General features: G+C 40.3%; 2 protein-coding genes across 2 annotated transcripts in view; one reads left to right on the top strand and one right to left on the bottom strand.

The window, feature by feature from the left end:
- Positions 1–2756, bottom strand: part of LOC137286507 (multidrug resistance-associated protein 1-like) — a 103969-nt gene extending 101213 nt beyond the window's left edge. The window contains exon 1 of the mRNA XM_067818425.1: positions 2691–2756. Coding sequence (XP_067674526.1) covers positions 2691–2735 — 45 coding nt within the window. The 5' untranslated portion in view covers positions 2736–2756. The remainder of the gene's footprint in view (positions 1–2690) is intronic.
- A 3730-nt stretch (positions 2757–6486) lies between these two features.
- The window catches only part of LOC137278701 (protein turtle-like), a 40169-nt gene continuing 28044 nt past the window's right edge, over positions 6487–18611 (top strand). The window contains exons 1-2 of the mRNA XM_067811246.1: positions 6487–6582; positions 12169–12492. Of these exons, the coding sequence (XP_067667347.1) occupies positions 6528–6582; positions 12169–12492 (379 nt within the window). The 5' untranslated portion in view covers positions 6487–6527. The remainder of the gene's footprint in view (positions 6583–12168; positions 12493–18611) is intronic.

The raw sequence follows: 18611 nt of genomic DNA, 5'->3' as shown, positions 1-18611 counted from the left end.
GTCAACACTACATCTGCATGATTCAGCTGATGACACAAGTACTGATGATGACACCTAGCACTCCAAGTCAACACTACATCTGCATGATTCAGCTGATGACACAAGTACTGATGATGACACCTAGCACTCCAAGTCAACACTACATCTGCATGATTCAGCTGATGACACAAATACTCATGATGACACCTAGCACTCCAAGTCAACACTACATCTGCATGATTCAGCTGATGACACAAGTACTCATGATGACACCTAGCACTCCAAGTCAACACTACATCTGGATGATTCAGCTGATGACACAAGTACTGATGATGACACCTAGCACACCAAGTCAACACTACATCTGCATGATTCAGCTGATGACACAAGTACTGATGATGACACCTAGCACTCCAAGTCAACACTACATCTGCATGATTCAGCTGATGACACAAGTACTGATGATGACACCTAGCACACCAAGTCAACACTACATCTGCATGATTCAGCTGATGACACAAGTACTCATGATGACACCTAGCACACCAAGTCAACACTACATCTGCATGATTCAGCTGATGACACAAGTACTGATGATGACACCTAGCACTCCAAGTCAACACTACATCTGCATGATTCAGCTGATGACACAAGTACTGATGATGACACCTAGCACACCAAGTCAACACTACATCTGCATGATTCAGCTGATGACACAAGTACTGATGATGACACCTAGCACACCAAGTCAACACTACATCTGCATGATTCAGCTGATGACACAAGTACTGATGATGACACCTAGCACACCAAGTCAACACTACATCTGCATGATTCAGCTGATGACACAAGTTCTGATGATGACACCTAGCACTCCAAGTCAACACTACATCTGAAGTCGTCACCATAATGTAGTTTGACCAGCACACTATGATATGTGAACACATCAGTTCTTTTCCTGTCATTAATCTACAAGTAAATTTAATATATATCAGCACAACACAAAACAATGGAAATACATGCAATTTAAAACTGAGCAGAGCAATACATTTCGACACCGCCACATTTATCTATAACATACATTGTCAGCAGTATAACGCTCTTTTACAGTTCACCAAGCACTCAGACTATCATCTCCTGAAAATACATTTGTGCGTATGGCATTCAGTATTCTTGTACAGTGATCAACTACCTAATGAGATGACCCCTTCCCATGCAATGCATGAAAATCTCTGTGACTCGGGTCATATTAAGGTCTGTTTCATACAACTGTGTACATTGCCCATTTTTTCCTAAGGTTTCATTTTTCTTTAAGGAAAAACCAGGACTTATCTGATAACAATCTCCCAAACAACTGTTGGTTAAGATAGGTAAAGCTTGGTTTATGCAATATATGGTATGAAACACTTTTTGATGTATATTATTATAGAATGAGTGCCAAAAACTGTCTACAAATTTTAGTTGTGCAGTTAAAGACATTTTTCTTCAAATTACGGAAAATGAACTTTCTGCTAAGCAATCAACACTTGCACATGCATTAACAGCAAGATAGGGAAACATTTAGGACTGCCAATTAAACAAACTGTGAATGATTAAGTCATAGTTCAACAGCACGGAACAGTAAACTGAAGTGATTTAACATATGCCTCTGTTGGCTTAGCGAGGGATGTTATGTAAGAAACAGAAAATCATTATGTACTTTTTTTCTCCAGTGATGTTAGAGATTGGAAACTTTCTCCGTCTCGAGAAACACTAGTCCATGACAGTAGTCAACAGTTTATTCTCATCATGTCCAAGTACGATCAGTCAGAGCTAATATCATCAGTTACTTCATGGCTCAAGCAAGTTGGTACTAAAGCACAGACCTCTATTTACCTCAATACTTTTTACAATGGCAATAAACTGTTAGGTGCTCTCTATGTTTAGCGGATATCCTGTAACCAGGTGGGGATAGTTACTTCCCTTTGCATGCGAGTCAGTATCTCTGTCCAAGTACAAGTGCACCGCATCTCACAAACACTTAGCATTCACTACACCTAAGCTTGGAGTTGTGTATTTAGGTTTGTGTCCCACATCAAGCCAGGTTTTGGGTTATTTGTTACAATACAATTTCTTGTATAACGTGATAGATAACTACTGATAATGGCATCGCCGTGCTAGACCCATGCTGACCGATGATGTTATATAACTAGGGACTTATCTATGATTTACGCTGAGGGATATTTACCATACAATAAAATGGTATTTTGTCAAAAGGGGATCTTCAGTGGGCGAAGAACTGTATGCATTCCATTTCATATTGTCTTGTGACAACTGCTTCAAGCATGGAACTGAAAAACGACCTCTATACATCGAGGATCTTGATAACCATTCCAAGTTACATATCGTTTATATGAACAGTGAGTGAATGAAAGTTTCGTCTGAAAGAAAGAAACACTTCACTTTGAAGAGAAACTGTGAATGATAAATCATAAGCTACATAGATATGACGTCCCACGACGTGTACTACCACCCGTCACATCACTGATCAGCTGTGAGGCCAACTACGGTTGTAAACAAACTGAAATCGGGTGACGCGCCTGAGTGCGCCTCGAATTTGCTAAAATTAACATAGCGTTCTTGGGATAATTTTGTGTTGTGTTTGGTGGGTCAGTTGACTTATTTTCCACAAATGCTTAAGAAATGACAGTCTCGCTCTAAGTTATACTTACAAAAATAACGGAATCTCCACAGAACTCCTGGAAGCTCTCTGCCATTTTGTTAGTTCATCCTGTTTTGTAACTTCAAAACTGAAGAGTCATTTCTGGGACGCTGAGGTCCTATTGAGGTTGAATATAGCATTGAATGTAATACATGTACCAAATTCACTTCACGATGTATTTATGGATTTATCAGATAACTTTTACCTTTTTCTAAAGGCATAATATGCTTTGACCTAAACAAGAAATGAAACGTCGATGTACAGAAAGTATAATGAAAATTTCAAACGTTAACGTTCTGCCCCACCCCACGGCACGTACTACACAAAATGTTAAATTGAATATATTATTTCTACGATGGTGTTTAATGACCAAGATGCATATTATTCAAATTAAAAACTTTCAAGAGTCGAGGAGGTATTTTGGCTAGTAGTATAAGAAGTATGGAGAGAGCAGACAATATATGGTCTCTGGAGAGACTAGTGTCGTTTAGATAAGAAAAAAACTATACTTGCCCCAAAAAGCAAACACCTATGCGATGTAATTGCATAACAACAGTCTGATATGAAACAACAGTCCGATATGAACACCAACCAAATGTACCAAAGTTAAATATACCAGGGAGTATATAGTATGGTCTCTGAATGTACTATATATGTTTGAACTGTTCGAACCTAATTACATTCACCTTTATCAGGCCTCTAAGCCCGTTTCCATGCGTCACAATGAGCTGCACGTTTTGTATTAGCGTAAAAATGGTTGTGCTGTTTTTATACTCTCAAGCAAAACAAACAGATGTTTCAAATATGGTTTGACTGACAGACAACTCTGTGTGATGTTATATACCTGACATTTTATTTTGCTTTCACATATTACATATACACACGACAGGCAAAAGCAAGTTTAATATAAAGGCTGCATATTGAAAGAGCATGGTTTATGATCAATCGGGGAAACTAAACAATATCACCAGCTGTCGGTGTCAAGGTCTGATGTATCTAAAGAAAATCCAACCATTTATACTGATATGGTCAGACGGTTTATAAGCAGACATTGTGACCGGGGTGCTGGAGAAGATTTATCATACTGACCAACGACAGTTAACCTTTATTACAGGAGAATGTATTGAGTGAGTAGAGTAGTGACCTTCAGATCCTGATAAGCCGACTGGTATATCCCACGGCCCATGCAGATATTAAAGCCGCCTTGACATTGCACTTACCTAATGGAGCTACACTTGAAGACAGCAACAGATGAACGTACTGTTGACCTCCATATGACTGTCGGTTAACGCGGGATTTATAAAATACACATCAAATGTTTAGACTCACTTAAATCAGTCAGCACTATATGATGTGTATCTCAACCAATAAAAAAAACAGCATTTATGTGTGAAGTAAGATAACAACATAGATAAATTAATCTTTTCAACGTTACGAACTTGTTTTACAATACACTATGAAGTTCGTGTGTAAACAGTACCTTTACGCAGTATAGAATATTTTGCAAAATCTAATTTAGAACAAATGACTGAAGTAAGTGGCTGCACCAGTGAGTCTAAACTTCTGAGGGGTACCACATATGAATATGAATCACCGATCGATGGTTAGCTTGGTGTGGGAGGGGAGTCCGAAGTAATTCAGCCACATCTACAAATATATGGTGCTTTCAAAACGAAGTCATACAGTAACAGCGAAATATTTGTTTACGTTATACACCTCTTTTAGCGGTCTTACGTCCCGCTTTCATGTCAACAAAAGTAGGCAGAGGGGCCCCAGTTAGTAAACTATCACTCTATCAGTAAGACTGGGTTCGATGTCTTGGGAAAATTCGATAAGCTACACTTTGAACACGAGTTGGTGTGTACGGCCTGTTCTCGGTGCCCATGATTGCACAACCAGTGAACCACATGTGTTAACATAACAATCACTAGAATACGGATATACGGCAAAACCCGTTACAACGCGACCCCTAGCTAGGGCAGAAACCCTTACCTCCCGTGAGGCGTGGGGTAGTCTGTTAGTTAAAGCCCTCGCCGTTGCCCGGGTTCGATTCCCCAACTGCGTAAAATGTGTAAAACCCATTCCTCATGTCACGGGTATGATTTTGATGGAATATTGCTGAAAGCGGCGTAAAACCATACTCAACCACTAGTATCAGTTGGCTTTAAATCAAGTAGCCACAGATCAGTGTTTGCCAAATGTTTTTCACCCCCAAATATTACTATGCGACTACAAACCTTGCAAAATAAATAAGGGTCAAATTGTCATATGCATCCCGGGGTGGGATAGCATTCGTCATCACTCGCGCCTTTCCGTAACCTCCATTCTGACTCGTCCTCCCCTCTATGCTTGTTATGTCCAAAATACGACAAACCAAACAGATCGCGCATAATAACTGAGGTGCTTTGATAAATATAACACACAGTGTAAGTGGCAAAGAGTTTCTACATCTACCTGCAAGAGAAGTACCCCTAAACTCCTAACTAAAAACATCTGAACTAACTGTAAATGTCACCTGTGGTGACAGTAAGGATATCAGTGATTGTGTACAGTGTACTATTAATTTGTGCTTACTTTTCTTTCGTTTTGATTATTCCATTTTAACAGTAATCATGTGGACCTTTCAGTGTTTCGTTAAAAGGAGGGGCGGAGGGTAAGTTTGTGGTTAGAGCATTCGCTCGTCACGCCGAAGACCGGGGTTCGATTCCTTACATGCGTACAATGTGTGAAGCCCGTGTCTGGTTCCCTTCTCTTTGACATGGCTGGAATATTGCTGAAAGCGGCGTAAAACTAATCTCACTCACTCACTCCTTAAAAAGAAGCTTGGGTTTGGGTTTACTCTAGTATGTGAAAATGATACGATGACACAGAGTGAGACAAATCTCATCCCGGTTTAAAAATACGACCACCGAGCAGGCAATAAGAGGGAAGCTAGATGTATATGTACACTGATATAGTATTCACACAGAATCTGAAACAATAACACAGGACACCCCGTGCAAGTCTAGAATATGTGGCAAGTCTAGATTGCCACAATTTCTCTTTGAAAAGAAAGCGTCTTATGATTCCTCTTTGTTCTTTTTAATGAATATGTTGCAAGAATCGTGTTTTCTGTGTTCATTTCAGAGACTAAGTGTAAGTAGTGTGAACTCTGAGTACACAATAATTTCTTTCAGACCGTGAGCAGAAATAATGCATGTATATGAGTGATTACACTTTCTTACTGAAGTACAAATTCTAGTACTTTATGGATTAAGGCCCAGCCGTTTTACGAACATACATTACACTTGCCACTTTTCTCGTGTGTTTACATCTGGCACAGAAGTACACAAAGTACATGACCTTGAACGTCATGGCAGGGTGGCTGAGTGGGTGGGTAGCTGACTTTGTGTGCAAGCATTCAGGTGGGCCACATATAGGGTATGGGTTTGGATGAGTCTTGAATTATCTGCATGTAACATATTTTTTAATTGTGTCGTAGACAAAGATTGAAACTCACGCAGAATATATCTAAAGAAAATCTTATGTGTTTTCTTCAGATGCAACTGGCTAGTTCAAAGTTTACTGACATATTTGTGACAAATGCACAAGGGGATGTTGTCCAAAGAAAGGGAAAGCGTGTACTTTCTGAGTAAAAGAAAGAATATTGTGAAAACAAACATAATAAAACGAAAGCGTTTGGCAGAGTTGACATAATCTGGCTTCAGTTTTGAAAGATCACTATGATACTTGCATGGGCTACATCCGGAGCAGTGTTTATTGCTTAGAACCAGGAAGTGTATGAAAGTTGCAGTGAACGTCCGTTAGTGACTCCCACTGGAAGGCTTCGCCCTGCGTCGAGGAAGACATGGGACTGTTGATACATCTCCTATGTCTCCTGTTGCCTGCTCCTGCCATTCTATGTGAGTATATCTGTTTGCCATTCTCTGTGAGTATATCTGTATACCATTCTATGTGAGTATATCTCTTTGCCATTTTCTGTGAGTATATCTGTATACCATTCTATGTGAGTATATCTCTTTGCCATTTTCTGTGAGTATATCTGTATACCATTCTATGTGAGTATATCTCTTTGCCATTTTCTGTGAGTATATCTGTATACCATTCTATGTGAGTACATCTGTATGCCATTCCCTGTGAGTACATCTGTATGCCATTCCCTGTGAGTACATCTGTATACCATTCTATGTGAGTATATCTGTATATCATTCTCCATGAGTACATCTGTATACCATTCCCTGTGAGTACATCTGCATACAATTCTTTGTGAGTACATCTGTTTATAGACGTATCTGGCAATCCTAGTGCTTTATAGACGTTTCTGGCAATCCTGGTGCTTTATAGACATATCTGGCAATCCTGGTGCTTTATAGACATATCTGGCACTCCTGGTGCTTTATAGACGTTTCTGGCACTCCTGGTGCTTTATAGACGTACCTGGCAATCCTGGTGCTTTATAGACGTATCTGGCAATCCTGGTGCTTTATAGACGTTTCTGGCAATCCTTGTGCTTTATAGACGTTTCTGGCAATCCTGGTGCTTTATAGACATATCTGGCAATCCTTGTGCTTTATAGACATATCTGGCAATCCTTGTGCTTTATAGACGTATCTGGCAATCCTGGTGCTTTATAGACGTATCTGGCAATCCTGGTGCTTTATAGACGTATCTGGCAATCCTGGTGCTTTATAGACATATCTGGCAATCGTGGTGCTTTATAGACGTATCTGGCAATCCTGGTGGTTTATAGACGTACCAGGCAATCCTAGTGCTTTATAGACGTATCTGGCAATCCTGGTGCTTTATAGACGTATCTGGCAATCCTAGTGCTTTATAGACGTACCAGGCAATCCTAGTGCTTTATAGACGTATCTGGCAATCCTGGTGCTTTATAGACATATCTGGCAATCCTTGTGCTTTATAGACGTATCTGGCAATCCTTGTGCTTTATAGACGTTTCTGGCAATCCTGGTGCTTTATAGACATATCTGGCAATCCCTGTGGTTTATGGATATATCTGGCACTCCTGGTGGTTTATAGACATATCTGGCACTCCTGGTGGTTTATAGACGTATCTGGCACTCCTGGTGCTTTATAGACGTATCTGACAATCTTGGCGTTTTATAGACGTATCTGGCAATCCTAGTGCTTTATAGACGTATCTGGCACTCCTGGTGCTTTATAGACGTATCTGGCAATCCTGGTGGTTTACAGACGTATCTGGCAATCCTTGTGGTTTATAGACATATCTGGCACTCCTGGTGCTTTATAGACGTATCTGGCAATCCTGGTGCTTTATAGACGTACCTGGCAATCCTGGTGCTTTATAGACGTATCTGGCAATCCTGGTGCTTAATAGACGTATCTGGCAATCCTGGTGATTTATAGACGTACCCTGTAATCCTGGCGGTTTATAGACGTGTCTGGCATTCTTGGTGGCTTATAGGCGTATCTGGCAATCTTGATGAGTAGAAGTACACGTCTGGCGTCTTTGGAGATAATTGCATGTTTGACATTGTTGGTGAGTATCAATAAGTATCTTACATTCTTGGAGATTGTAATTTAAGATTTTTTGTATTATTATGATTAAAAATTCTTGGTGAGAATAATTAAGTATGTGACATTCTTGGAGAGTAAAATTAGGTATCTGACATTCTTATTGTAACCATGCCCCTATAGGAATTTATCCGCCATATTGGATTCATGACGTCATCAACACCGGGACAACTGGTGTGTTTATTTTTAGAAGATGAGTCACTCCTCCCTATTGTATTTTGAGATCTATTGTGTCAACACCTGATGTGCCTGTTTTTTAAGAACATAATGTACCTTTTACCTGCACACATTTCTGCAAACAACATGTAAGGGAGAACAACTTACCTCCTGGCATCCATAGGAAATCCCACACATATGTTCATGAATACATCGATCCACACATATATATATACTACCGACAAGAAATAAGGGAACTAATGAAATAATAGCGAATTTGAAACTGCTTTAAATATCCACTAAATCAATTTTAGGCGTCAAGTTCAATATCTGGTGTGTCCACCATGTTGGGCAACACATTCACGGCACCTTGATGGCATACTGTTAATCAATTTCCGGATGGTTGCCCGTGGTATTGCCCGCCATTCTTCTTGGAGAGCTGCACCAAGCTGGGCCAGGTTGGCGGGTCCTGGGTCCCTGGCGTACACCCTTCGACCAAGAACGTCCCAGAGATGTTCAATTGGAGACAGGTCTGGGGACTTAGAGGGCCAGTCCAATGTCTGGATACCTGCTTGTCGGAGATAAGCGGAGACAATTCGGGCCCGATGTGGTCTGGCATTATCATCTTGGAATACAAAATTTCGGCCGATAACTCTAGCCAATAGAGCCACAACAGGACGCAATATTTGGTCAACGTATCGCTGACCAGTCATGGCTCCGTTAATGATGACCAAATCGGATCGTCTGTCATGTGTAATCCCACCCCAAACCCTGACACTACAATCTCCATATCGATCATGGTCAAGAATTGCTGCTCTGGCATATCGCTCCCCGCTCCGACGCCAACAACGTTTTCTGCCATCTGTGAATCGTAGGCAAAACCTTGACTCATCAGAGAACATGGTGTAACGCCAGCAGCGCATAGCCTGTCCCTGATGCTGCCTAGCCCGTGCCAATCTTTGGCGCTTATGGTGAGCTGAAAGGGTGACACCCTTAAAAGGCCGTCTTGCTTTCAGACGAGCTTGATAGAGTCGGTTTTTAACGGTTGAGGTTGAAATGCGTCTTCCAGTGCGTCTTCCAGAATTCTCTATTGATGGCAGGGGCCGATTTAAACCTATCGCGTAGAGCAATTAACGTAATGAGACGATCCTGTCGTGGTGTCGTTGATTTTGGTCTACCACGCCCAGGTCTCGTTGCAACCCCACCCGTTTGACGGTACTTATCCCACAGGCGTGAAATTACACTTTTTGATTTACCCATCTGCCGGGCAACTTCACCTCTATCATCCCCATAATTCTCCATTTTGTTGCTCCACCGAGATACTGCCTCGGAGGCATTTCTGTCAGTAAGTGTCAATCTCTATTGCATTAGCGATTCGACTTCTCCAGTACATTTACAGGAGTTAACTTCTGTATGCACGTGTAGCACGTGCTGGGCATGCATTATGCGAAAATCCATTGTCATTGGATGTTGCGTTTGGTAGATACGCCACGATAACGGACCCTGTTACAGTCAAAGTCATCTACATTCAATTTCTTGGTTCCCTTATTTTCTGTCGGTAGTATATATCCATTGTGTCAGCACACATATTTCCATGAAATATCCAATGTTGTATGTCCAATATTGAGAACATATTCAACATGTCTAGACGTTTAGAGGGGTTGGGACAAGTAACCCATTCATATGAAGAAACAGGTGAGATATGACTGTACTCCAACAATGAATGAATCATTTGCCCATCCTAGGGCTTCCTTATTTGACAAATATGCACAGGATGAAGACAACAAAGATGTACAAAAATATCTACAAAAACCTAATAATTATATTCACCAAAAAACCCTAATAAGCAAAGGAAGTTAACAATATGTACACCTCATCAAACATATCTTGACTGAAATTACTATCACGAAAAAACATTTTACACTAGTATCATTTTTAAGGAATTATATTCAATGAACAAACACTTTGTAATCACTTTTGTTATGAAAATTATCAAAACTTAAAATACAGTTCAGGTAATTCCTCGAGCATGTCTTCTTGTTTGGCAACAGCAACTTTGAATGAGCCACGGCAAAGGGGGAAATGTATGTGGGAACCCGGATATGTTAGCGTCAGCCACCCGTGCAAACATCTGCTCTCAACTTATGAAACAAAGAAGCCTTTCCGCCCAAGCATTAAGATAAAAAAGAAAATACATAACTCCACATAGATGTTCCCGAGTGTCTGTGTTGATCCTGGTTCTTTCTTTCAATTTGTGACAGCCTCCGAGTGAGGTGCATTCTGCCATAACATTGTCTGTCCCTACGCTCAATGAACCGAGAAGCATTACGGCCTTCACGCCCAAGCATTCCGTAAACTAGGGCATAGATGGATTTTGAAACCCAGTCACAGTATTGATATTATAAAAAATGAAAATTGTGAAAATCATAGTTATTATCGCTATGCATGCAGAATACTGTTTATTAGAATCCTTGTAGAATCGCTATGCAAATACAGGATGAAATGAACGATGTGATTATTGCATAAATATTTTCAAATAAATACATCAAGTTGTTCTCTAAGCGGTCATAAGGGTGTCTCCATTGTTGAAATCAAATTTAATTATATTCCTAAGAAAATTGTGTCTTGCTTATATTATAATGGACTGTTTTACACATGGAAACATTTTCCTTCAATGTGGTATCCGGGTTACATCTGACATGTACATCTTAGTATATATAAATATATAGTGACGGAAATAGCATTTTCACTCCACAAGAATAACATGACCTGACTATTCTGTTTTCGGTGTTTATGTCTGTACATCCTGAGACGGATTGAATTGGTACAATGAGAATTTGTTTTTCACACAATACATTAAAAAATACGCTATCTTCTTGTTATTTCAGTTACAATAAAATATTTTTAACTAGACTGTTGCTGAGTGCGGTGTGAAGTTACTGCGACTTCATGGATTATAAGGGGGGAGGGAGATAGATAGAAAGGGATAGATAAAGAAAGATAGAGAGATATATATAGATAGACAGAGAGATAGATAGACAGAGAGAGACAGAGAAAGATTGATTGTTCTGTCGGTTCTGGTAAATCAGCAGAGTGAATGGTGAGTGAGTATAGTTGTGCGCCGCTTTTGGCTATATCAGAGCAATATCACGACGGAGGACACTTGACAGCACTGGTATATTTATTTATAATGTCTGTGGATAATGGTGTCACCCGCCAGAACTCAGTTTCAGCTACATGGTACAATTGATTGTATTCCTAGCAACAATGAGTGTGAATCGTAAAACGATAAAAAAAACCCGCGAGACACCAAGTGTACTGTAACCTTTGTTATTATCCGTGATCGGTTTGACTCTTTCCGTTCATTTCCGTAATATCTAAACAATGACTAAATAAATATGCACATGTCTACCAGTGTGGACGGGCTCATTTGGTTAGTTGTGGGATTAACAATCTTCTCTCACAGGACTGCGTGGTTATGGGCTCACTCATCGGTGGCGTGACACAATGAAACATTTCCTATCATCTGTATCTGGGTTCCTGTTAAGTCACTGTAAACAGCCAACGCTAGTTTAGTTACCTGGCAACCACTACAGACCACATGCTCTGGAGTACATACATGATACAAGGCATGACGTCATCATCCTGAAACCAGTTACTAGATAGTACTTTCATCAACTTGACCCATCATTTTAAAACATGATATAAGACAAGCAAACCTAAAGCATCCGCATGTTTTTAATGTATAACACACATTATTTGCTTTACATTTGCAGGTGGAACTGTCACATTGACCAGCCCTGAACAGTATGCCGTCTTGGGGACTGAGGTCAGTTTTACCTGCACGGTTGTCAATGCCAGAGTCGCGGGGTTAATACTATTCAGCCGGGATGATAACCAGTCATTTCGAACTGTCTGCAGAGTAGACGCGAGCACCGGGGGTCAAATATCGGGGACAGAGGAATTCCTATGTTCAGCTGTAGAAGGACAAACAAGTACATACTCACTGGCCATCAGGAATGTTTCTCGGAATGATTCCACTGTTTGGATCTGTCAGGCAGGGGGAATGACAAGCAACCGTGTTACCTTGGATGTGCAATGTAAGTATAACGCAACAGCTACCGCTAATATATATAATCTGAATTTGTTTATTTTTCATCTTAGTTGTGGTTCTGTATTCTAAAGGTCCTCAGAAAATACTGATCTTTGTTTACATTTCCAACAACCGCAGCGTTCTTTTGCACATCCATTTTTAATCGTATCTCTAGACTTGGTTTTATTCCAAAAGACCATTTGTTCTTATTGGGGGGTTTCGTTTGCAATAAAATGCGATTCGAGGTTTACCGTCGACATTTTAGAATTACCACTGGTGATGTGATGACGTAATTCAACCCTCCCAGTAATTGTCTGATATACACGTTTCAACATATACATCCAGTAACGCTCCTACCAGTTTCCACGTCAACAAGAATGTAGCCATGCTGTAACTGTTTAAAAGGGTCCGTGCGCCTTATTAGCCAGACAAACCTTAAATTTTCATCTTGATTTAGGCTAACTTAGTGCCAGGTAGTACTGTGCAGCGGAACGTCAACCTTAGGAAAAGCATTGCTTAAAACATTTTACCCACGTACGGATTCGAATCAGCAACGATAGAAATATATACACCTGGAACTTAATTAAGCAGCAGCCCACCCCCCCACCCCCCCCCCCCCCCCCCCCCAATTTTTATTTTCTGGATGGTGAGAACCGAACTTGTGGCAAAAGGTTCTCGCCTTACCAGACGTGCCAGGCTGCGATCATCACGGGGCGTTGTCTTCCTGGGTTGTCCATGCCGTGAACGATCTCTCACATCTCCTGTCATCTGATGTTTTCGGCCATAAGGCTGATGACTGAGTGACTCTAGCCCAGTTGTCGTCCAATAGCTTTGAAGGACATACCTGTTGCATGCATGCTGGCAATTTGCCTCCTTAGTGCTTCAGAATGTCTTCTCCTCTCCATTGCAGTATTCATTAAACTGAATTTGGGAAACGTGTGGGTTGTATGCTTCACGCGCACAGGGGATGCGCTGTGACGAGTGCAAAGGAACTGAAACACCTGTTTAGACTACTAGAGATGTGTTGTAATACAGAGGTATCGTTCATGCTTAACGTGATTTTATACATTTTTTTCGGAAACCTACGTTCGTATATTTCCCATCCCATTCCTCCCACATTATCGGCGAAGTGTCAGAATTACCACTGGTGACTCGAAGAAATGCAGCGTAGGGCAGTCAACCTTAGTAGTCGGGTAGGGCAAAAATTAAATTTTAATCCTAAGTAACTTAGCGTAAGATAGTCAACTTTAGAAACAGCATATATCAAAACTTAATGAGAAAAGGTAATCCTAACGCTGAAGTGGGGTGGCTCTGTACACCGACACCCTGATGGTCAAGCAGGGAAACCATGGAGATCGACACGTGGTTGACATCGACCATGACGATCTTAATCGTTGTTCATGATACCTCACTTTCCCTTGTGTCCCTCTAGACCGCGGTCAGTGGGGCTGACCAGTAATCTGACCAAAACACAATAACAGTGTTGTAAACAGTTATATAGCCACCAAGGTATGCTATTTCTGCTATGCTCCCAGTCAACTGCTGGTCATAACCTCCTCGGTTATATGTTAGCTTGGATTGTATTCTGCTCATATTACACGAGTTCAGAGAGGTTTACCTTGAACGTCAACTGAAGTGATTTAGGCTTCTATGGGTGGTCTGCAATCCCGGACACTCTCGTGTTGGTCTATGTATGACAGAGCTCAGTAGTTCCTTGTTATCTGTAACTCGCTTTTACTGACCAATGGCGCCGCTTCGGGGACGACGTGTGGTTCTGTAGTTGTTCATGTACACTTTCTTACGACAAGCATAGTCGTTTTGGCAAGCATGGGTTGCTGAAGGCCCATTCTACCCCGGATTGTCACGGGTCACACCTTGGAGGAGCAAACGAAGTAAATGATTTGAGAAAGAACTGAAAGAGAAAAGAGACTGGTTATTATAATAGTTTCAACAGTTAAATATGAAACAGTATTTAAAGTTGAAAACTCTTAGCGTGACATTCACTGTTGTCACAGATACTATAAGAGGCGGAAGCTAATGAAACGTTCATCTTTTAAATTTACAAAGGGGATCGCTTTCAGATGACAAAACAAGCAAAAGTAAAAGAAAAAAAGAACAGCAAGCTTTCTAAATCCATTCGTTAATTTTGAAACCCAGGTGTACCTTTAAATCCAGCTACGTTGCAAACGCGTTTGACACTGTCTTGGTTAGTGTATCCCTTCCAATTGCTGAAGCATAATATCAAACATCTCCTTTGGGCCGATTAAGGGATCGCAGATAAAATGCTGCTGGTGCATTAGCTGGTCAAATACAGATATATTTTCTAAACAATGAAACGACCGACCACTAAGGTGACGGTACCTCATTGGCTGTGTTAACTTTAAGTGCCCTTGACATTGTTCAGTCCACCGTGATTATTCATGCTGACCTGCTCCCGGTAGTGATGACATTCACCCTGTTCCTTGTATCCACTTTCCAGATGGTCTAATATCAGACGTCTGGGCTCCTCACCACCACGGCGTGCAAAATTAAAACCAATGAGAAATAATATCACGGTGTCCACAGGTATTTGATGAGTCTCTCCTCTAAGTAATCCTAAGGTCCACAACTGTTCCTGTTATTCCACACCTATAAAGCTACCCTGTCCGGTGTAAATCCCTTCACCGGTGTTCGTGCCTTTCTTCACTGCATCATCCAGAGCGTTTAAACACTTCTTAAACATAGAGTATGACGGAAAATCGATGTCCCTCATCAGGTCATTCAAGTACAGTTGAATTAAAAACACCAACTGGCGAAATGCCTGTGGCGGATACTCTTTCCCATCCTCTCTTTCCTTCACAAATGAATCGAGTCATACAGAAATTGAACTCATCGCAATGCAAACATTCCAGTTCATGTCCATATATAACACTCAACCTCTAATCTCCGAAGTCGTCACTCCTGATTTTACAATCGCCATTCTTCGAACACCCAGCAAGTCCACTTCATACTGCTCTGCGTGTTCTTGAGGGGACAGACTTGCTACTCATGGCCGACATTTCCTCTTCTGTCATTGCATCAGCGCAACGTCCCGAAAACATGTAAAACCCGTGTCATTTTCTTTAAATACGAAAAGAATCATGAGTCATTACCCAATACATTACATTCAATACAAAACGAACTATTCCTTAATTCAGGTTATTTTCTGAACTGTATTCAGAAAATTCAGTAGTTTTCCTAGTTCAGACTAATGATTCGTATTTTGCACGCAGCTGGGTTTATGAGATAAACAATGTGCATTCTATTCCTGACATTTTTAACGAACCAGTTCAGTATGCAGATTCGTACATTTTGCAGACCAAATATGAAGACTTTGAGTAGACGGTGATCGCTACAGGTAAAAATTCTGATATATAGAATTTGTTCCAGTTAATTTAAAATCTGTTAAAATCCGTTACCATGTAATGTATATGGAACGGGGAAAAATCGAGCACATTTTTAAATATGTAATATTTATTGCCCGCAGTGTCTGCTACGCTGGGAATGTCCTTCTCTGATGTCATAAATCTTGTCACGTCTCCTTGCTTACCTGTAGAGGAATTAATTGCCTGTGTCATCGAATGCTTGTACGAGCAGTAAAATAAAAAACCGAGGAAAACATTAGAGGAAAACAAAACAAACTAATCACCTTGGGTTTGTGCTTTCAAATCCATCTGGCAACAGTTTCACATGCTAACTTTTTTCCTCTTCCTCTGACAGAATATCACTAAAATCTCCATATTTTCCAGATTGTTATGTCTGTGGAACCAGAGAGCACGGTAACATTTCTGCATTCTCAACAAATTCATAGGTGGACATTTTCGAAGCGTGTCTCCGCTCTTGCAGTCGTCTGTCGCTGTATTAGCAGACCTGGCTCTCCTTTCAGACACATATGTCGGGCACACATGATATATAACTGGGCTTACAGAATAAAACAGGCACATGAGAACAAGCATAGTTATCAAATGACGAGCTCGCTCCTAATCAGAAGGGGCAATCCAGGAGCAGGTTCTCATCTTGGTGGCGTAATAATCTGATTTCAAACGGTGCATCACAAACAGTAATTTCCAAATTAGCCTCCAAATTATTCCAAGGGTATATACCTTACTTATATATCAACCAATGTATGTATAGGAGTAGGTTTTTGTTTCATAGTGCAACTCAGCATTGACCTGTGACATGAAAAATATTTTTCGAACCGAAGTGCGTAGTACGTTGCCAACCTTTGCTCGCATCTTCGCATACACGACTAATAGACGACTAGTATAAGACGACTGATCATATTCTCTATGGTGCGCAACTCAATTTGCGCTACAGTTTGCCTGTGACTGAAGTAACTAGTCAATGTATACATTGTCTGATTCACCCAGTCACTGTGTACATTGTCTTAAATTTTCAGGCACGGTGTACATTTCCTGATTAACCCAGTTATTGTACAGATTGACTGTTTGTTGGACAGGGATTATTTAGAAGACATGATTGGCATTGGTTTAGTTCTTTTCTGTGATCACTTATGTATCTTTTTATCAAGTAATATTATATAGTTTAGATTAATCCAATCTTTCTCAAAGCAAAGGCTTCCCTAGAAACCATTATTTGTCCCTGATTGTTGAACAGAGATTACTGGGAGGACAAGGTTATCTTGCTTTACGTTTTATTTGAGTAAGTTTATGGCAGATATCTAACAAATTCAGTGACTGAAGCACACATGACTATTTCAAACAGTATTATAACATGTCATCAGATATAGAGATCTGAAAACATAAAGATGTGGACAGATATAGAGATGTATAGATGTGAACATATATAGAGAGATACAGATATGCAGATGTAAAAGCTATACAGACGTTAAAGAATGTCCAGATGTGGAAAGATACATAGATATATAGACATATATATGAGAAAACATATAGATGAAAAGATATACAAATGCACAGATGTGAAAATAGAGGTGTAGAGACGCAAAAATGTATGGATGTGAAAAGACATAAAGGTATATTGATCTGAAAAGAAGTACGGTAACATTGTTGCAAACAGCCGTATATACTCCAAGTAATATGAATATATTAGTTTTCAAACCTTTTCTGTTTTAACACAAGCTGACACCTTGCTAAACATTTCCCCACGTAGATGATTCACAACTGTCCACAAAATACCATATTATTGACAGGGTTTGAAATCTATGAAAGCTGTAAACAATCTGTGTGCTTCGTTTTATCAAATATGTTTAGATTAAAAGACAAATACATGTAAATTATTAATCTTCTTGAATAGGCATTTAGGGAGATAGATAGCATGTTTAAATACCAGGCGGTAAACCATCACTAGTCAAGCAGTTTCCCAATTAAAACATGATCGGATTCCGACCTCTGGTAAACTTTCTGACACTATTATCAAGCCCTTGACTACTGTTATAGAGTGAGTTTGGTGAATCTTTCAACAAAAATATACCACTTTCTCGGTGAGATATGCCTTTTCGCACAAACGTTCTGCGGTAGTGCTTGTATTTTAATCCCATCCTTATAGTTTCCTTTTACAACAAATGCATTTATCTGCAAAAGCGTTGTTGAACACCTGGCATTTACACACTTCTCTATACACAAAGGACGGGTGGCATCTGCTTATCTGATGACTTGTTTCATCTAAGTAATGCATCAAAACAAAATCAAAACCTTCTCCCAGACGCCTCACCGCCGTCATCAAACCACACATGGTATTCATGCTTAAAACTTTTCTTCTGGTAATGTCGTCTGTAAGATAGTTTCCCATGTGTTGCTGGGGTCCCGTTAGCATCCATTGCCCACACTGACATTGGAATGTACTGACTGAAGAAATTCATCCCGGATCGTACCCGATACTTCAGACAGTTCAACCTCCTGATTTCTCTGCATCCTCATTTATATTGCGTCCCATTTGTACTTCCACACATCATCAAACGTCACACCGCTATCAATACTTACAGCACTGGTCTTGATTACATTTAATTAACTTGTAAAATGCTAGAAACTGGAAGATCATCAGAGTCAGGTTTTGAATGGGAGATACAGAATGTAAACAGTTACTAGTAGTTGTTACTAGTACATAGTCAACTAAACCTGACCATTTACA

This window comes from Haliotis asinina, chromosome 1 (genome assembly GCF_037392515.1).
Source record: "Haliotis asinina isolate JCU_RB_2024 chromosome 1, JCU_Hal_asi_v2, whole genome shotgun sequence".
Taxonomy (NCBI): Eukaryota; Metazoa; Mollusca; class Gastropoda; order Lepetellida; family Haliotidae; genus Haliotis; species Haliotis asinina.
Note: the sequence above shows the minus strand (reverse complement) of the source record. Positions and strands in the feature narration are given on the sequence as shown.